Here is a 19,486-nt window from a genome sequence, read left to right as displayed (position 1 = left end):
ATAAAGAAAGGAGTTTTAATTGATTCACAGTTCTCCATGGCTGGGGAGGCCTCAGGAAACTTACAGTCATGGCAGAAGGTGAAGGGAAAGCAGGCATCTTCTTCACAAGGCAGCAGAGAGAGAGTGCTCAGGGGAAATTGCCGCTTTTAAACCATTATATCTTGTGAGAACTCCCTCACTATCATGAGAACAGCATGGGGGAAACCGCTCCCATGATCCAGTCACCTCCCACCAGGTCCCTTTTTCAACATGTGGGGTACAATTTAAGATGAGATTTGGGTGGGGATACAGAGCCAAACCATATTTCACCCCTGGCCTTTCTCAAATCTCATGTCCTTTTCACATTTCAAAATCAATCAGGACTTCCCAACAGTTCCCCAAAGTCTTATCTCATTCCAGCATTAACTCAAAAGTCCAAGTCCACAGTCTCATCTGAGACAAGGCAAGTCCCTTCTGTCTATGAGCCTGTAAAAATAAAAAACAAGTTAGTTACTTCCAAGATACAAGGGAAGTACAGGCATTGGGTAAATGTTCCCATTCCAGATGGGAAAATATGACCAAAACAAAGGGGTCACAGGCCCCACACAAGTTCGAAACCCAGCCAGGCAGTCATTAAATCTTAAAGCTCTAAAATCTCCTTTGACTCCATGTCTCACATTCCAGGGCAGGCTATGCAGCAGGTGGGTTCCCGTGGCCTTAGGCAACTCCACCTCTGTGGCTCTGCAGAGTATAGCCCCTGCGCTGCTTTTAGGGGCTGGCATTGAGTGCCGGCGGTGTTTCCAGGTGCATGGTGCAAGCTGTTGGTGGATCTACCTTTCTGGGGTCTGGAGGATGGTGGCCCTCTTCTCAGAGCTCCACTAGGCAGTGCCACAGTGGGGACTATATGTGGGAGATCCAATCCCATATTCCCTTCTGCAGTGCTTTAGGAGAGGTTCTCCATGAGGGCTCCTCCCCTGCCGCAGACTTCTGCCTGGACTTTCAAGCGTTTCTATACATCCTCTGGAATCTAGGTGGAGTTTCCCAAACCTAAATTCTCGTCTTCCATGCATCTATAGGCCTAATACCACGTGGAAGCCACCAATGCTTGGGGCTTGCCCACTCTGAAGCAGTGGCCCGAGCTGTACCTTGGCCTCTTTTAGCCATGGCTGGAATTGGAGTGCCTGGGTTGCAGGGCACCAAGTCCCAAGGCTGCACAGAGCAGCAGGGTCCTGGGCCCTGGCCCACAATACTATTTTTTCCCTCCTAGGTTTCTGGGCCTGTCATGGGAGGGGCTGCCTCAAAGATTTCTTACATGCCCTGGAGACATTTTTCCCATTGTCTCGGATGTAAACATTCAGCTCCTCATTATTTATGCAAATTTTTGCAGCTGGCTTGAATTTCTCCTCAGAAAGTGGATTTTTCTTTTATACCTCATGGTCAGGCTGCAAAATTTCCAGACTGTTATGCTCTGCTTCCCTTTTAAATTAAGTTCCAATTTCTTATCTTTTCTTTGTGAACGCATATAATGGTACGCTTTCGGGAAATCCAAGTCACCTCTTGAATGTTTTCCTGCTTAGAAATTTCTTCTGCCAGATATCCTAAATCCTCTCTCTCAAGTTTAAGGTTCCACAGATCTCTAGGGCAGGGGCAAAAATGCTGCCAGTCTCTTTGCTAAAGTATAGCGAGAGTGACATTTGTTCCAGTTCCCAATAAGTTCTTCATCTCCATCTGAGACCACCTCAGCCTGGACTACATTGTCCATATCAGTATCAGCATTTTGGTCAAAAGCATTCAACAAGTCTCTTGGAAGTTCCAAACTTTTCCTCATCTTCCTGCCTTCTGAGCCCTCCAAACTGTTCCAACCTCTGCCTATTACTCATTTCCAAAGTGGCTTCCACATTTTCAGATTATCTTTGCAGCAGTACCCCACTCTGCTGGTACCAGTTCTCTGTATTAGTCCATGTTCACACTGCTATAAAGATACTACCTGAGACTGGGTAATTTATAAAGAAAGGAGTTTTAATTGACTCACAGTTCTACATGGCTGGGGAAGCCTCAGGAAACTTAGAATACAAAGGTCGTAGGAGAGAGAGAGCTCAGGGGAAACTGCCACTTTTAAACTATCAGATCTCCTAAGAACTCCCTCACCATCACGAGAACAGCATGGGGAAAACAGCCTGCATGACCCAGTCACCTCCCACCACATCCCTCCCACGGCATGTGGGGATTACAGTTCAAGGTGAGATTTGGGTAGTGACACAGAGCCAGTCCATATCACTTATGAATCTTTTTTTTTTCCTGCCCTTTGTGAACAAAATGCTTATAAATCTTTAAGCTAGGTGATCCTGATCTTTTGATCTTTGCAATAACTTCAATAAAACAGGAGTTTTAGGAAATAGGATTTTTTTCATATATGAAGCTGTGGCAGTTGATGCTCCTTTATTCTAAACTTGATGGCTACCAAAAACTTTGAAGGTGTTGCTAAACAAATTTTTATAAAATATAAATCTGTTAAATGTCTGTTAAAAGAATGTATAAAATATTTCATTGTATTTTCTCATGTAGTAATATACTAAAATGAAATAACTTCAGACATTAAAGCTTCAACCAAAAGATTGGTTGTCGCAGGATCATTCTTCTGGGTATCAGTGATTATCTTTTATTCAAGGATGCCTCTATTTTTGCCAAAAATAAAAAGGTAGTCAAAAAAATTCTGTAATATGAGTAGTAGTTGGATTCTGGTTGATTTACTATTATATTATTGGTTATAATGTGTTTATTTTGTTACTTGAAGAGAATATGAATTTAATGATGAAGGTTGTTTTTATTTTAAAAGAATGTAAATATATTTTAAAAAAATATTTTAAAAAAAAGTAAATATAATTTCCTAGTAAGTTTAACTTTGTGTACATTTTTGTTAAATGGAAAAATTTAATGTTTTATTAAAATGGGTTTCTAGTGTAATTATTTTTATGTCTTGGTGTCAAGGTTATATAGAAAAAACATTCACTGGGTGGGCATGGTGGTTCACGCCTATAATCCCAGCACTTCGGGAGGCTGGGGCAGGTGAATCACTTGAGGTCAGGAGTTTGAGACCAGCCTGGCCAACATGGTGAAACCCCATCTCTACTAAAAATACAAAAATTAGCCTGGCGTGGTGGTGTGTGCCTATAATCCCAGCTACTCAGCAGGCTGAGGCAGGAGAATTGCTTGAACCCAGGAGGCAGAGGCTGCAGTGAGCCGAGATTGCACCACTGCACTCCAGCCTAGGTGAGACTCTGTCTCAAAAAAAAAAAAAAAAAAAAATTCACTGACATTTCTGAATGTCAGTGATTTATTGAGCATTTCCCCAGCATTTGATATTGCCAGATGTTTACATGGTAGATGGTTTGTTTTATTCAAAATAATTTTTCTGAACCTGAGAGTTAATATTAAATGGAAAGATAATGATTATATTTGATGTTAAACTTGAGTTTAGAGAGCTTTAAAAATAATACATGTGGTGGACATGGTAGTTCATGCCTGTAATCCTAGCACTTTGGGAGGCTGAGGTGGGTGTATCACTTGAGGCCAGGAGTTTGAGACCAGCCTGGCCAACACAGTGAAACCCTGTCTTTACTAAAAATAGAAAAAATTAGCTGGATGTGGTGGTGCATGCCTGTAATCCCAGCTACTTGGGAGGCTGAGGCAGAAGAATCACTTGGACCTAGGAGACAGAAGTTGTAGGAGTCAAGATTGTGCCACTGCACTTCCAGTCTGGGCAACACAGTGAGACTCTGTCTCTTAAATAAATAAATAAATAAATAAATAAATAAATAAATAAATAAATAAAAGAATAGTACATGAATATAGGTGGACCAACTCAAGTGGTGTGGTTAGAAATAACGTTTCTAGCTAAAGTAAAAATGAAAACTTAAAATTACATTTTCTAAGCTCTAAAAAGTAAGACAGTAGTCTTTTAAGCCTTTCCTAACAAATTTCTGTAGCCAGAGTAGAAGTTGGAAGAAAAGAAAACAAAAAAAAAAAACAGCTTGACTGGTGAGTCTTTATAATAAAGGTTACTCACCCGTATGTTTTCATGATATAATGGCAGAATTGAATTTTAGCCTTCAGATTTCAAAGCAACCTACTTAAAGTTTAACAAAGTGAAAATACAGTAAATCCATAGAAACATACCATTATGTTAAGAAGAAAAGAAATGAACTTCCATGGACTACTGCAATGAGAGATGGTCTCAAGACTTCAAAATGAAGCATAGTAAGTGTTAGTGGAATATTGCACTGCCATTTAGGACAATAGAAGGAAGTCGATTTTGATTTATACATGAACCTTTTCATTATGATTAATTTTCTGAATTACATTGGCATAGATATTAAAATGCAGCTAAAATCAAGTGAGGAATAATGGTTAAATTTTCAGTTGTAGACATTACCTCCTATTTACAAAGTGAAAAAAACAATGCCTTTGGAAATTAGGCTGTTTTTAAAGGAGATGCCATCTATATGTAGTGAAATGGCAGTTATTGATTAGAATCATAGATTGTAGAGCCCCCTTATTTTCAGTAAAGAAATGGAGCTTCAGAGACATAGTCACTTTTTCAGGATCACACAGCTGGTTTGTGAACAAATTGAGGGGCAAAACCTGGAACTCTGAACTCTTCCTCAAGTATCCTATGGCATTTTTCTTACTTGCTGTGAAAATTCCAAACCATCTTTATTTTGATAGAACAAGATACAACTTCAACTATGAAAAAATACTTCATTTTAAAAGAACTTCCTGAAGCACTTACGTTATTAGGAAAAATTATGGATAGCAAATTAATATCATTTTCACATGCTATTGAAGAACGTTTGCCGAAAACACTAGTAAAATTCTGACTTGTAAAAGAATATAGCATATAAGGCCAGTCATTGTGGCTCATGCCTCTAATCCCAGCAGTTTGGGAGGCCAAGGCAGGCAGATTGCTTGAGCCCAGGAATTGGAGACCAGCTTGGGCAACATGGTGAAACCCCATCTCTACAAAAAACAAATATAAAAATTAGTCAGGTGTGGTGGTGTGGTGCCTGTAGCCCCGGCTACTCAGGTGGCTGAGGCGGGAAGACCGCTTGAGACCAAGAGATTGAGGCTGCAGTGAGCCTCTGCATTGTGCGTCTGCACTCCAGCCCGGGTGACGGAGACCCTGTCTCAATCAGCCAATCAACGAAAGTCCAAACCTTGTGACTAAAGTCTTTAAGTATTTTCTAGGTGATAGATAAGGAACTAGACAGAAGGGGGAGGAAAGAAGAGTAATCTTTTAAATGTTACTTAGAATTCTCTTCTGCTTTTTAATATTAAAAATTTGGAATTTAAATTTCTTAAAGTATCTCAAAATCCAATTCTCTGCGCAGCTTAATTTATTTTACTGGACTTTGAGTAAAAGACTGTATTTATGATATTGGTGAGTTAATTTTAAAAATTCAGGAATCCAGTGATTCAAATATGAAGATTTTTCTGCCTGCTATTTAAATATTTTTTTGGGATTGTTTATGGATTACTTTTAGGGCACCTTTTTTGTTTTAGTCACCATAGGGTACCACACATTTGCTATTACCTATACTTCTATGGAATTATTGCGTAGAGTCTTATCAAAATCAACTATTTAAAAAGACCTTCTGGCTAGGCATGGTGGCTCATGCCTGTAATCCCAGCACTTTGGGAGGCCGAGGTGGGCAGATCACTTGAGGTCAGGCGTTCAAGACCAGCCTGGCCAACATGGCGAGAACCCTGTCTCTACTAAAAATATAAAAATTAGCTGGTCATGGTGGCACACATCTGTAATCCCAGCTCCTTGGGAAACTGAGGCAGGAGAATCACTTGAACCCAGGGAGGCAGAGGTTGCAGTGAGCCGACATTGTACCACTGCACTCCAGCCTGGACAACCAGAGTGAGACTTCGTCTCAAAAAAAGAAAAAAAAAAAATCTTCTTTTTCCCATAAATAATATACATTTACTATGTACCCACAAAAATTAAAAAAAAAAACACAAAACGTTCTTCCTCAGTTTTCTTCACTCAGGGAAATGTGAGTGTGACTAGGAATTTCCAGATAGTTTTAATAAAACCTCACTTTGTGCTTCATAAATTACAAGTGTATTTCAGGTCATTCCAAAATCTGGAATTTAATTGAATAGATAATATTTTGTATGATGCGATTGAAATAGCATAAGTGAAAAGTTTTATGTCTTATGTGAGCTGTTGTAGTTGGTAATATCTCAAAAATTTTATAAATCTATAAAATATGTTTTTCTGAAGATATAAGTGAAGTCACCACAATAATCTTTCTTTGTTGGGTCATTTTCTCAGTGTGGCAGCTTCCTTTCAGGCTCAAATTAGTGGATTATTAGAACTTATATTCTCTTTTGCTTTTTATGATTAAATTCTGAAAAGATGAAGGAAAATAAATAGATACTAACATAATTTATTTAGTGATAACTTGGAAAAACGAATAAAACTGAATAATTACTTGCTATGCTCAGTCTTTGTTGAAATAGAAAATACAGCTAAGAGCATAGAAGGTACTACACAGGATTTTAAAGCAAAGTGTTCTGTATGCTGCTGGTATAGATGTAAATGTTTTATTTGTATTGGCCTTTTGTATTATAAGAAGTATATACATGGATTAAAGATTAATACTACGTATGTGTGGCCTTCAAGTCACTGATAACCATTTCATGAAAACGGGATGGGCAATTGGGAGAAATGTTTATTTGCCTAATATTTTATAATCTTCGACATCCTCTATTTAGTGAACCTACTTTCTTTATGAAGACTTTTCATTTATCTCAGGTTTATATAGGCAATTCCTACAGTGATTGTTTTCCTTAATTTTTAGGAGCAGCTTATTAAGATGAGGCGCGAGGTGCTATCTATATTTTATAGCCATGACCATTGAGGCAGAAAATAATAGTAGAGGTATATCCAAGTATGCTAAATCCTACCAGAACTTCCTGTAATGTAGTATTTGAAGAACTTTTTGAATATTCCTGAAATTTTCAGAGTCTTAAGAGTTGGAATTAATTGTACAAATGCATATGTGTATAAAAAGTTAATAAAATGCAACAGATACTTTTGATTATTTTGTTAGGTTCAGAGCTTAAGCTTGTTTCTTAATTCTTGCTTTATTTTCATATCATGCTAGTCCTTTGCTTATTTTGCACATTTTTCGTTTTCATTCTTTTACCACCTTTCCCTTATGTTTTAATCCTGCCCCGTTTTTTCACACGACAGGAAAAAGCCCGATCACATCAGGTACCAAATGGCTTCCTTCCCTTTACCCTCCTCTTACTCCAGTTTCCTTTTTGGCACGAGAAAGCTCATAATTAACTTGCATTCCAGTTGGATTACTTGCAATGGATGAAAAGTCTCTTTATGTTTTAAATTGGGAAGAAAATATAACTATTTTATTTGAGAAATGGAATTATACCTTTTAGTTGCACATCTCCTCAATTTGTTTTAATCTGTAAAGGAAAATTTGATTTATTTATAATTACCCAAAGAAGATACAGATTGAGTAATTTACTTTTTTTTTTAAAACATATCTTATTTTTTTAAAAAGAGAAATAAAGGCTGGATGTGGTGGCATGCCTCTGTGGTCCCAGCTACTCCAGAGGCTGAGGTGGGAGGATCACTTGAGCCCAGGATTTCCAGACTGCAGTGAGCTGTGATTGCACCACGACACTCCAGGCTGAGTGACAGAGTGAGGCCCTGTCTCTAAAAAAAATTACATATATGTCTAAACAAATAAAAATATGGAGGGAAATAAGCTAGTAAACTCTTTTTAAAAATTTGAGCAGTAACTAGGATTAGTCCTTTTGGTAAAACCATATTGATTATGTTGAAAGAATACATTGTCAGTTCGTTACCTTTTTTTGTTTTGCCATTTATTTTCTCTGTATAAAAATAAATTGAAGTAAAGGAGCATTCATGTTCAGGCTTTTAATTTTTACCAGTTGTTTACCTGTTTGGCACTTACATGAATGTGTAAATAAACCCATCATCTGTATAGTTCTAGTGATAATGCTTCTACAGATTTAGAAGTTTGACTTTTACTCATGTTCTTGATTTCAAGAGCAGTCTGGGACTAGTGATCAAACATGGTAAAAGATAACTCGATTTTTTTGTTTATGTATTTTTTCTTTTCCTGCCCAAATTTTGTCATTTGGAAGCTCTAATTAGTATGTTAATATTAATAATATTTAATAATTTATAAATTTAATATTTACAACAAATATATTTTAAAGTATAATATTTAGAATTTAATAAAATGTGTATTATATTGAGTTATTTCAATTTGAGATACAAAGTGGTACCTTATTTTTCTTAATGAAGCAAGAAATTTTTCTATTTTAAAAACTGTCTTGGCCGGGCGCGGTGGCTCATGCCTGTAATCCCAGCACTTTGGGAGGCTGAGGCGGGTGGATCACTTGAGGTCAGGAGTTCAAGACCAGCTTGGCCAACATGGCGAAACCCCGTCTCTACTAAAAATACAAAAATTAGCTGGGCGTGGTGGTGCATGCCTGTAATCCCAGCTACTCAGGAGACTGAGGCAGGAGAATCGCTTGAACTCAGGAGGCGGAGGTTGCAGTGAGCCGAGATCGTGCCATTGCACTCCAACCTGGGCAACAGAGTGAGACTCCATCTCAAAAACAAAAACAAAAAACAAAACAGAAAACTGTCTTGTATTTTGGCTTTGTGGTCAGTTTCTGAATCCAAAGTTAAGTATTTTGTCTAATTTCACAGTCCATGAGCTGTTTTTAAGTCTTACTTTTCCTTTTCTTAGAAATGTTAATAACAACTAGGGCCGGGCGTGGTGGCTCACGCCTGTAGTCCCAGCACTTTGGGAGGCCAAGGCAGGTGGATCGCTTGAGACCAGGAGTTAGAGACCAGCCTGGCCAACATGGTAAAACCTCGTCTCTACTAAAAATACAAAAATTAGCAGGGTGTGGTGGCGTGTGTCTGTAACCCCAGCTACTCGGGAGGTTAAGGTACCAGGATCGCTTGAACCCAGGAAGTGGAAGTTTCAGTGAGCCAAGATCGCACCCCTGCACTCCAGCTTGGGCGACAGAGTGAGACTCTGCTTCAAAAAAAAAAAAAAAACAAAACGAAAAAACCACAATGAAATGTTAATAACAACTAGGATTATTCTATAGAAATAATTAAAAATTATATTCCCTTTTACTTACCTGATTAAAGTTTTGGTCAGTGTTACTAGTTTTTTTTATTTATAATAGCAATGGAGGAGTGATAGTGTCGTAAGACACACAAATCTTAGTATGATAATTGAAAAAATGTTTTCTACCTAGGATATATGACGTTTTTCCTTAAGAGATGTAAAATTAAGAGTTTATATTTTCTTTCCTCAGTTTATAAAAACTGATGTTATGAAAACGTCATTCAGAAGCAGATAGATGGCAGAGGAACTGGGTTTCAGAAATACATATGATCCCTAGGTTAATAATCAGAGGGATAGCTCTTTGACAACAACATAAGTTTTAATACTATTTTTAGAAGATATTGTCCTAAGATGCAGCTGGTCAAGAGAAGTTAATTTTTTGAAGACCTCAGAAGCGTGAAAAGTTTACATAATTTGTTGTTCAGTAAAACTCTTGGTAGCTTTCATCAAATTACAGAATTTACTATGATATAAAACAAATGATTTTGTATGACTACAGTTCACCCTACTTCAAATGATTTTTACACAAATGCTTTCATCAGTATCAGAGATTGTTTCCATTGCATGTCATCCCATGTGGCAGGGTTGCACCATTTTGTTTGTTTGTAGGTATTTCCTTAACATTTCTAACCAACTATCTGTCCCAAAGTAAAGAAACCCAGAAGTTCTTCCTTTTCTAGCCTACCTCTTGATGATTTGCATTTAGAGGCAACCCAGCTCATTTTATCTAGATGCTTATTTAACAAATGTCTTTTTTAATGGTAAAGGCGATTCCTCTTTAAGTGACAAGAAAACCTAAGTCTGTCTAGTAAATGGCTTAAAAGTGGAAAAGCATCTTCTAGTCATGAGATGAGAACAGCTTTGGATAATTAACTTAATTTTTAAAAATAGAAATTCTAAATGTCTAAATACAATTTCTAATGCTTCATATTAGTATCAATGAAAAGGTAGAATATCTGCTAATTGATTAATAACTAATGTTACAATAGAAATCATCTCACATGAAACTAATTTTAAAATAATGATTCAAATACTGTTTTACCTTTCATGCTTGATAAGAAGTTTTGCTTTCTTTTCTGAATGGCTTTTGGCTGTGAATTTTTTTTATGCCTTTAGGTCTTTTATTGTTTTAATAAATTAGAATTAGTAAATATGTAATACATAGCTTAGATTTTTCTTCTAGAAAAGATCGTAAGTAAATTGTTTGTCTAATAGTTTACAGTAATGAGCAGAACCATATAAATAGTTGAGTGAATCATTTGTAGTAATAACTTTGATTATTTTACTTGGGAGTATTTTATATGAAAGTAAGGCCAAGCTAATTTGTGATTATCTCTTGTTAGATGTCGGTTCTGACATGATTAGTTTTCTGTTTTGCTTATCAAATCAAACTCTTACTGAATTATCTGCTGAAAAGTTGAAAATAAAGCACAATTTATTTCAATGTTTTTCTGTATACAAGTGGATACTTTTTTTTTTTTTTGAGACGGAGTCTTGCTCGGTCACCCAGGCTGGAGTGCAATGGCGTGAAATCGGCTCACTGCAACCTCTGCCTCCCGGGTTCAAGTGGTTCTCCTGCCTCAGCCTCCTGAGTAGCTGGGATTATAGGCGCCTGCTGCCATGCCCAGCTAATTTTTGTATATTTTATTAGAGGCTAGGTTTCACCATGTTGGTGAGGCTGGTCTCGAACTCCTGACGACCTCAGGTGATCCACTCACTTTGGCCTCCCAAAGTGCTGGGATTACAGGCGTGAGCCACCGTGCCTGGCCACAAGTGGATACTTTTATTCACAATATACATTTATGCCAACTTTATGAGAAAAGCAATTATTTCTGGGGAAAGAGTTCAGTTATTTTTGAGGAACCTCAAAAACTGTAAATTTGTACTTTAAAACAGTTATTATTTGGTGATAGCATACAGGATAACTGCTTTTGTTAGGATGTAAATTTATGACATGAAATTAATCAAAATGTAGTACTTTAATTTTCCTAACCTGTGGTTTTAAAATGTTTGTTCTTTACTTTCAATAGTTTTCCCATGTTAGAATCAGTTTATATAAAGCAAAATAATACAGTGAACTTCTCAAAACATAATTACCACAATGTGATTTCCAGTGCTTTCTCAAATATTTCATTTCTAACAACAATGGAAATAAATTATGTTTATGAAAACTTAATCTATTTTGTGTTTCTGTAGGCGCTGGTTTTCAATACAGAATAATCAGTTGGTTTACCAGAAAAAATTTAAGGTAGGTGTTAATAAGTGAAACCCCAGTGAGTTACCAATTTCAGTTATTTATCTGTTTTGGTAAACATTGAAGTCTATACATACTCATTTGTGTAAAATTAATGTAATTATTTATTTTATGTTTGAGCAGGTATAAGAGGACGCTAGGGTGGAAAATATCAACATTTAATTCTTAAAAGCAAAGTGATTTGAATCCTGAGTTCTTAATTCCTTGCTTTGAGATGGATTTTTCTGGGTCACAGGATTTTTTAAAATGTTTTGATAGCTTTAAAATGGTATATATTAGTTGTACATACTTTTGTGGTACATGTGCTATTTTGATACTTGTATACAACGTGTGATGATCAAATCAGGATAACTGGGGTATCCATCACCTCAAACATTTTTGTCTTAGGAACATTACACATCTCCTCTCCTAGCTGTTTTGAAATATACAACATACTTTTATTTCTTTATATGTATCTTTGTCTAGTCCATGACAGAAATAACACTGCCATTCCATAGCACTATTTTGAAGATGAAAGAGAGCGTGCCTTTTAAATAATGTCACAATAGGGCCAAAGGTGATAGGACAGAATGGTTAAAAATTACATTAATTAAAATGTAAGCTGAAAGTAATTTAAATAGAACCCCCTTAAATTTGTTAATATCGTTTTATATGTTTGTTTTCCTGAACCTTATTTTAAGGATGAGGAAGTTTTATTTATGGGAAAGACAGATTGGGATTACATGTGAGTTGAGAATATTAAAATAACTAGAAACAAAAGAATGAATCATTAGTTAATGGATAACTTGCTTTTCACCTAGTTACTTTTTATGAATGATATACTGTAAACTGCAGATTTCAAATCTCTACTCTTGAGATGACACAATATGAAATTTTACTTGCTTGGTTCTATGGTAGCAGGTTTGTAGGACAGAAGCCCTTTAATCAGCTAATTATTAGTTCATGGTTTCTTCTATTCTGATAAACTTGGTTTTGAATTTGTATTTTTATTAAACAGTAGAAAGTGATAAAATCTTTCTGATTCTCTTAGGTATTTAAGAAGTTATAGCTTTCTTTGAGGTATTTAAAACTTGACTGAATAAAAGCTTCTCTTTTGGAGGAAAGTAGCTTTTATTATATGTGAGTGGGGACCAGGAGAGTGGATATAAAAGAAAATGGAAGAAAAGCCACAGAACATTAACATATATTGAGCATCTACTAAGTATCAAGTGTTGGACCAGGCTCTTTATATGTAAACAATTTCATTTAATCTCTACATAATTTATGAGGTAGATACAGTTATTAACAGGACAAAATTACTTTTATGTCTATATTGATAACCCCTGTTTCTAAAATAAAATATAAATCTTGAAAATTAGACCAGTTATGCCAAGTAATATTTTTAAGTATTTCATTATTGGTAGTATTAAAACCTAAGTGGAAAAATATGGAAATTTGGTTTCCTCACTATAGGATAATCCGACTGTAGTAGTTGAAGACCTCAGGCTTTGCACAGTGAAACATTGTGAAGACATAGAGCGACGATTCTGCTTTGAGGTGGTCTCGCCAACAAAGTAAGTGGTTCTAAAGGATGTGTGATTTGCTTTTATGTTTTTGTAGTTTGTCTTAAAGAACTTTCCAGAGCAGAGAAATTTGCATTTGTCTGTATCTGTGCTAAAGAGAAAAAAAAGTTTTAAAAATAAATTTCAATAATTAATGGTTACAGATATTATAGTCAGGTATTTATGTAACTTCTACCATTTATCCTATTCTTTAAATTCCATAAAGGTGATTTATGGGCTCATATGAAAGTTTTAGCTATTATGATGAATTGAAATCATATGAGTTTCTTTGATAACTATCATTTTATGTTTGTACCCAGTAGAAAAAAAATGAGTGTTTCTATATTTATATGGTAAATTTAAGTGGTTTTTTTTTTTAAATATTCAGTGATGGGTTATTTGTTTTTAAGAGATAATTTGTTTCATTGGCACCTTAATTTCTTTGTTAACATACTTTGCCCTAAAGATACATGAAATAAAACCTTCTTTCAACAAATTATATATATTTTTGGCTAGAAAATTATCAAATAGCAAAGTGGAAAAAATATAAAGCTTATAGGGTGTTTTTGGCATTAACTTAGTGTCTGAGAAAACAATATGTTATTTCCTTTTAGAAGTTGTATGCTCCAGGCAGATTCCGAAAAGCTGCGCCAGGCATGGATTAAGGCTGTTCAGACCAGTATTGCTACTGCTTATAGAGAGAAGGGTGATGAATCAGAGGTTAGTAGAGGTATTAGCAATACCAAATAATATATTGCCAAAATTCTTGATTTTAGTTGCAACGTTATATGACTGTATGTAGCATCGTTTATTATGGAAGATGATTTTATGTAATTGAGTTTTATTTTTAAAATCTGGATTTAATTTCTTTTTTGTTTATTTCTCTTTATTTCACTTACCATTTTATTTCAGTATTTGTGAATCTATGTTTAATATTTGAATACATGAACCAGATCGGAATAAGGTATTTCCCTGTTAGTGTTTTTCCCCAAAAGTATTGTGCCATTTTAGTTAATTATAAAATAAAATAATGATCATGAAAGGTGTTTAAAACTGAATGAAAGCAAAAAAGGGAAGCATAATATTGTCTCTTAGGTGAAGGCCCCTTAAAAAGATAAGGTGAATGTGGGAACTTAGGTCATAGTCTGGCCTCAGTTTCTCAAAGAGCTTACCAAGAAAGTCTTTTGGGCAACGCAGTGAGTGAGTAAATGGGTCCTGAGAAATGGAACTCAGCACTTTTGGGTCATCTGGCAAGACTGTGGCATAGGCTTAGTGATAGATAATTGTTGGGAGTATGGTTAGGGGGATCGACTGCTCTCTAAATTGTATTCCAAAACTTACCTTGGCCAACTTCCAGCTCCCAAATATAGATCAAAGCAGAACCTTTTCAGGCATGGGATTATGGGGGGACGACTAGCTTGATCCAAGCAGAAAGGCTTAGAGATGAAAGTAGGAATTTGATCAGTAGCCACGTTTACGTGAACTTGTCTGGGTACAAGTGATGGGAACATTGACGAAGGGCATGTCGGCAAAGATAGCCCTCAATACGTCTGTCTCTAGAATCACACTTCTCCAATCTGGACCAGTTGCTCCCTAAGCCTGCAGCATGGCTGTCAGTCTGGGATTTCCTTACAAAATCATTTCTGGAGTTTCTTCTCTTTCCTGTATCCCATATCTTTCTCCTTCTTGGCTTAAGGAAAACTTAAGTATGTTCTCTAGTAGCTTCCTGAAAATGAGGCATTTGTGATTCCATGCATATCTGAAAAGGTCTTGGTTCTGTCCTCATATTTGATTGGTAGTTTGGTTGGATATTTTAAGATTGGAAATAATCTTGAGAATTTTAACAGCATTGTTTGTTTTTTAGTTTCCAGTGTCGATGTTGAAGCTTTTCTTATTAATGACCTGCTGTATTTCTCCTCTCCAGTTTCTCTGTATTTTCTGGATTGGTATTATGATTTTCTTATTTTTGTGTCCGTGTGTGTTGTTTTGCTCTACTTTCTGGGAAATCTTCTCAGTTAATCTTCCAAGTCTTCTATTGAATATTTCAGTTCTGCTAGCACATATTTAATTTCCAAGAGCTGTGTTTGTTCACTAAATGTTTACAGATATAGACCTGTTCTTTTTTCATGGAATCAGTGTTAGAGCTGTGGATTTTAACCATCATTGCATACTATGATATCACCACACAGGGAGCTTGAAAAACCCCCATTGCTTAGGTACCACCCCAGAACACTTGAATGGAGTTGGGCATCAGTACTTTCACAAGCTTCCTGGGTTAGTTCCATAAACAACCAATGTTGAGAGCTATTGCGTTAGAGGCTTCCTTTGGCTATCTCATCATAAGTGTTAGGCACTAAAAACTTCTTTGGAAGCTCTGAGCACAAAATTAGGACTTTGTTGACTATGGCCTTTGTCTAAGTCTGGACCATTTGTTGAGGAACAACCATCGTCAGGGTCTTTTTGAGTCTTTTCGGCTGATGTGATTTCCCAGAGAAGACTCATTGATCTCCTGCATAGCTGTGAGGGATTGGTGGGGAGCTAAGCGCTGGGTATCTTAGCATATTGTATGTATATGTTCATTTAATCCTCTGGCTTCCACCTTTCAGGTGAAGTCGATTCAGAGACTCTGTTTTAATCCTCCAGAGAATAACTTCCAGTCATTGTGTTTGTGTAGAGAGCAGTCATCCCCTAGTGGCATGGAGATGGGGGGCAGCGACAATAGGATTGAACTGTCCTGCTTAAACAATCATTCCTCCTATTAATACTTCTGTGAATTGGTGTCATATTCAGTGCTGTGTTCCTTGAAGTGGCTGACCCAAGTTTTGCTGTGTTTGTGTACTTAGTTCTCTAATTTGGTGCAAAAACATTAGCATATAGAGAAAACTTGGGAATGAACCAACATGATTTCTGTAATATAATATTGATATTCTTTCCTTACATAATTGCTAATTCCCATTATCGAACATATTCTGGTAAAACAAATATTTCTTTCTTAAAATTTCGGAATAATCCTAAACTTACAGGGAAGTTTTTTTTTTTTTTGAGATGGAGTCTCACTCCATTGCCCAGGCTGGTGTGCAGGGGCACGGTCTCAGCTCGCTGCAACTTCCACCGCCCAGGTTCAAGCGATTCTGCTGCCTCAGCCTCCCCAGTAGCTAGGATTACAGGCATGTGCCACCATGCCTGGCTAATTTTTTTTTGTATTTTTAGTAGAGACAGGGTTTCACCATATTGGCCAGCCTGCTCTCGAACTCCTGACCTTGTGATCCACTCACCTCGGCTTCCCAAAGTGCTGAGATTACAGGCATGAGCTACTTTGCCTGACCTGAAATGTTTTTAAACCAGAAGACTTTTTATAGACCACATCTGTCATTGTTTAGGATCTAAGTACCACATCTTTGTATTCGGTCATTATGGCCATGTAGCAGGATGGCGGGGAGACAGAGTCTTGCCCTGTTTCCCAGGCTGGAATGCAGTGGTATGATCATAGTTCACTGCAGCCTTGACCTCCTGGGCTCAAGCAGTCCTCCTACCTCAGTCTCCTGAGTAGCTGGGACCACAGGTGTGCACCACCATGCCTAGCTAATTTGTATGTATGTATGTGTGTATTTATGTACATATGATGGAGTCTCACTCTGTCACCCAGGCTGGAGTGCAGTGGCATGATCTTGGCTTACTACAATAGCCCCCTCCTGGGTTTAAGCAATTCTCATGCCTCAGCCTTCTGAGTAGCTGGGACCACAGGTGTGCATCACCATGCCTAGCTAATTTGTATGTTTGTATGTATGTATGTATTTACGCTCATATGACGGAGCCTCACTCTGTCACCCAGGTTGGAGTCTCACTCTTGTCAACATGATCTTGGCTCACTGCAACCTCCGTTTCCTGGGTTTAAGCTATTCTCGTGTCTCAGCCTCCTGAGTAGCTGGGATCACAGGTGTGCGCCACCACACCCAGCTAATTTTTTTGTATTTTTAGTAGAGACAGGGTTTCAGTGTGTTGGCCAGGCTGGTCTTGAACTCCTGGCCTAAAGTGATCCACCCGCCTCAGCCTCCCAAAGTGTTGGGATTACAGACATGAGCCATTGTGCCCAGACATATTCTTTTTTAGAGACAGGCTCTTGCTCTGTTGCCCAGGCTGATCTTGAACACCTGGACCCAAGTGGTCCTCCTGCTTCAGCTTCCTAAAGTGCTGGGATTACAGGGGTGACACCGCTCTCAGCCAAAAAATTAACTTTTTGTTAATCAGCCATCTTTTGCTTTTCTTCTCTTTTACCTAATATCCCTTGAAGTTTTAAACATTGTATGTTCTGTATTTGATTCACTCTGTAGTTATAATTTTGTAGTTGATCTCTTCTTTACTATTTATATAAGCTCATACCTTTCCTAGTTACTCACTGCAGTAATTAACTTGCCTTATCCCTGAGAGGTCTGAAAAAAAAACAATGACTAGCTTAAAGTTTATTGAACGCCTTGGAAAAGTGTGGTATAAAACAATAATATTTATTTCATTCTTGAGTTTGAATAATCCCTTACCTATTTCCTCTGTCTCCACCCTGCATGTTAGACTAGTGTTCCCTTTCTCTCTCTCTTCATCTTTTGTACATATGTTCATTGTGTCATTTATTATATATAATTTTAAATGTTTACACGTTTCTCCCCACTGGAATAAAAGCTCACTGATGGAAGAACCTACATCTTTTTACCCTTGAATTTCTAGCTAGACTATTGCCTTGCTTATGCCTGTAACAGGCCTTTAATTTATTGATTGGAAGCTTTAGTTTGGAGCATGTAGTGTGCAACAAAGTATTTCAATCTTTTTTTTTTTTTTAAAACAAGTAATTCTTAATTCTTTTAGAAGCTGGATAAGAAATCATCTCCATCCACAGGAAGCCTAGATTCTGGAAATGAGTCCAAAGAGAAATTATTGAAAGGAGAAAGTGCGCTTCAGCGGGTCCAGTGTATCCCTGGCAATGCCAGCTGTTGTGACTGTGGCCTGGCAGATCCACGGTGGGCCAGCATCAACCTGGGCATCACCTTGTGTATCGAGTGCTCCGGAATTCACCGGTGGGTAGGCCTGCCCAGGATGAGAATTTCTTCTTTTGGATAAACACAGATAGAAATGGTTGTTTCACTTGTTAGTTGCCCTTTTCCACTTCCCTAATTTAATCACCAGTTTGTATCTTTGTACCTTTTAAGAAGTAGTTAAAATCCTGGTTTGTAAAAGCTGTTGAGGACTTTGGTTCATCATTCATTATTAAACAGAAGATCTGTGCCTATATGTGTATGCTGAGGGCTTTATTAGAGCCTGTGTCACGTTAAAACAGAACTTGCGCAAATACGCAGAGACTTGATAGTAATGCAGTCTTCTTTTTTCCACTTAGGAGCCTTGGGGTTCATTTTTCGAAAGTACGATCTTTAACTTTAGACACCTGGGAGCCAGAACTTTTAAAGGTAAAAAAAATTTTTGCTTTAAAATATTTCATATTTTCACATGAAAGTGAAGATTTTAGAATCTTGGTTTACAAATGTGTGAGTTCTTCATGCTAACAATGTATGCTAGCTAAATTGTATTGAAACGCATCTGAGGCTATTTTGGCAAATCTGGTGTTTTCATTGTAAGTTTTAAAAATGGCTACATTTGGCCGGGTGCGGTGGCTCACGCCTGTAATCCCAGCACTTTAGGAAGCCGAGGCGGGCGGATCATGAGGTCAGGAGATCGAGACCATCCTGGCTAACACGGTGAAACCCCGTCTCTACTAAAAAATACAAAAAATTAGCCAGGTGTGGTGGTGGGTGCCTGTAGTCCTAGCTACTCAGGAGGCTGAGGCAGGAGAATGGCGTGAACCCGGGAGGCAGAGCTTGCAGTGAGCCGAGATCGCGCCACTGCACTCCAGCCTGGGCGACAGAGAGACTCCGTCTCAAAAAAGAAAAAGAAGAAAAGAAAAGAAAAAGGCTATATTTATATATAGCACTCTTAACTCCAGGTTAGTTCACTGTTCTTGTTTTCCTTGAGACAAGGTCTTCGCTCCCTTGTGCAGGCTGTCCAGTGGCACCATCACAGCTTACTGCAGCCTGGACTTCCTTGGCTCAGAGAATCCTCGTGCTGCAGACCCCCCAAGCAATTGACACCACAGATGCATGCCACCATGCCTGGCTAATTTTTGTATTTTTCGTAGAGACAGGGTTTCACCATGTTGCCCAGACTGGCCTTGTACTCCTGGGCTCAAGCAGTCCATCTACCTCGGCCTCCCAAAGTGCTGGGACTACAGGTGTGAGCCACTACCCTTGGCCCAGTTCAGATTCTATGCCTTAATTTTAATCTTTTCTGATTAGATTCTTATTAAATATATAAGAGGTCTATTGCTATACTAAACTTCATAATGGATTAGAAAAGCTTTTGACACCATTGGGTTGTTTCAGCATACGATGATTTGCAAGTTTATATTTGTCAGGTTAGGAGTCATCATACCAAGTCTTCCTTTTTTCCCTGTGTCTAAGAAT

At 37.5% G+C, this 19,486-nt stretch overlaps 1 protein-coding gene across 50 annotated transcripts in view; it reads left to right on the top strand.

Moving 5' to 3' along the window:
• Positions 1-19,486, top strand: part of ACAP2 (ArfGAP with coiled-coil, ankyrin repeat and PH domains 2) — a 168,792-nt gene that overhangs the window by 127,327 nt on the left and 21,979 nt on the right. For 25 of the 50 annotated variants that reach the window (XR_010155407.1, XR_010155405.1, XM_016942536.4 and 22 more), the window contains 6 exons: positions 7,244-7,264; positions 11,385-11,436; positions 12,895-12,995; positions 13,598-13,703; positions 17,841-18,049; positions 18,367-18,436. Coding sequence is in view for 42 of the 50 variants with exons in the window: in XM_016942536.4 (XP_016798025.1) it covers positions 7,244-7,264; positions 11,385-11,436; positions 12,895-12,995; positions 13,598-13,703; positions 17,841-18,049; positions 18,367-18,436 (559 nt within the window). In the remaining 8 variants the exon portion in view is untranslated. The remainder of the gene's footprint in view (positions 1-7,243; positions 7,265-11,384; positions 11,437-12,894; positions 12,996-13,597; positions 13,704-17,840; positions 18,050-18,366; positions 18,437-19,486) is intronic. The other 25 variants (XR_010155408.1, XR_010155406.1, XR_010155409.1 and 22 more) reach the window with 1 other exon arrangement.

This window comes from Pan troglodytes, chromosome 2, assembly GCF_028858775.2.
Source record: "Pan troglodytes isolate AG18354 chromosome 2, NHGRI_mPanTro3-v2.0_pri, whole genome shotgun sequence".
In the NCBI taxonomy this organism is placed as follows: domain Eukaryota; kingdom Metazoa; phylum Chordata; class Mammalia; order Primates; family Hominidae; genus Pan; species Pan troglodytes.
Note: the sequence above shows the minus strand (reverse complement) of the source record. Positions and strands in the feature narration are given on the sequence as shown.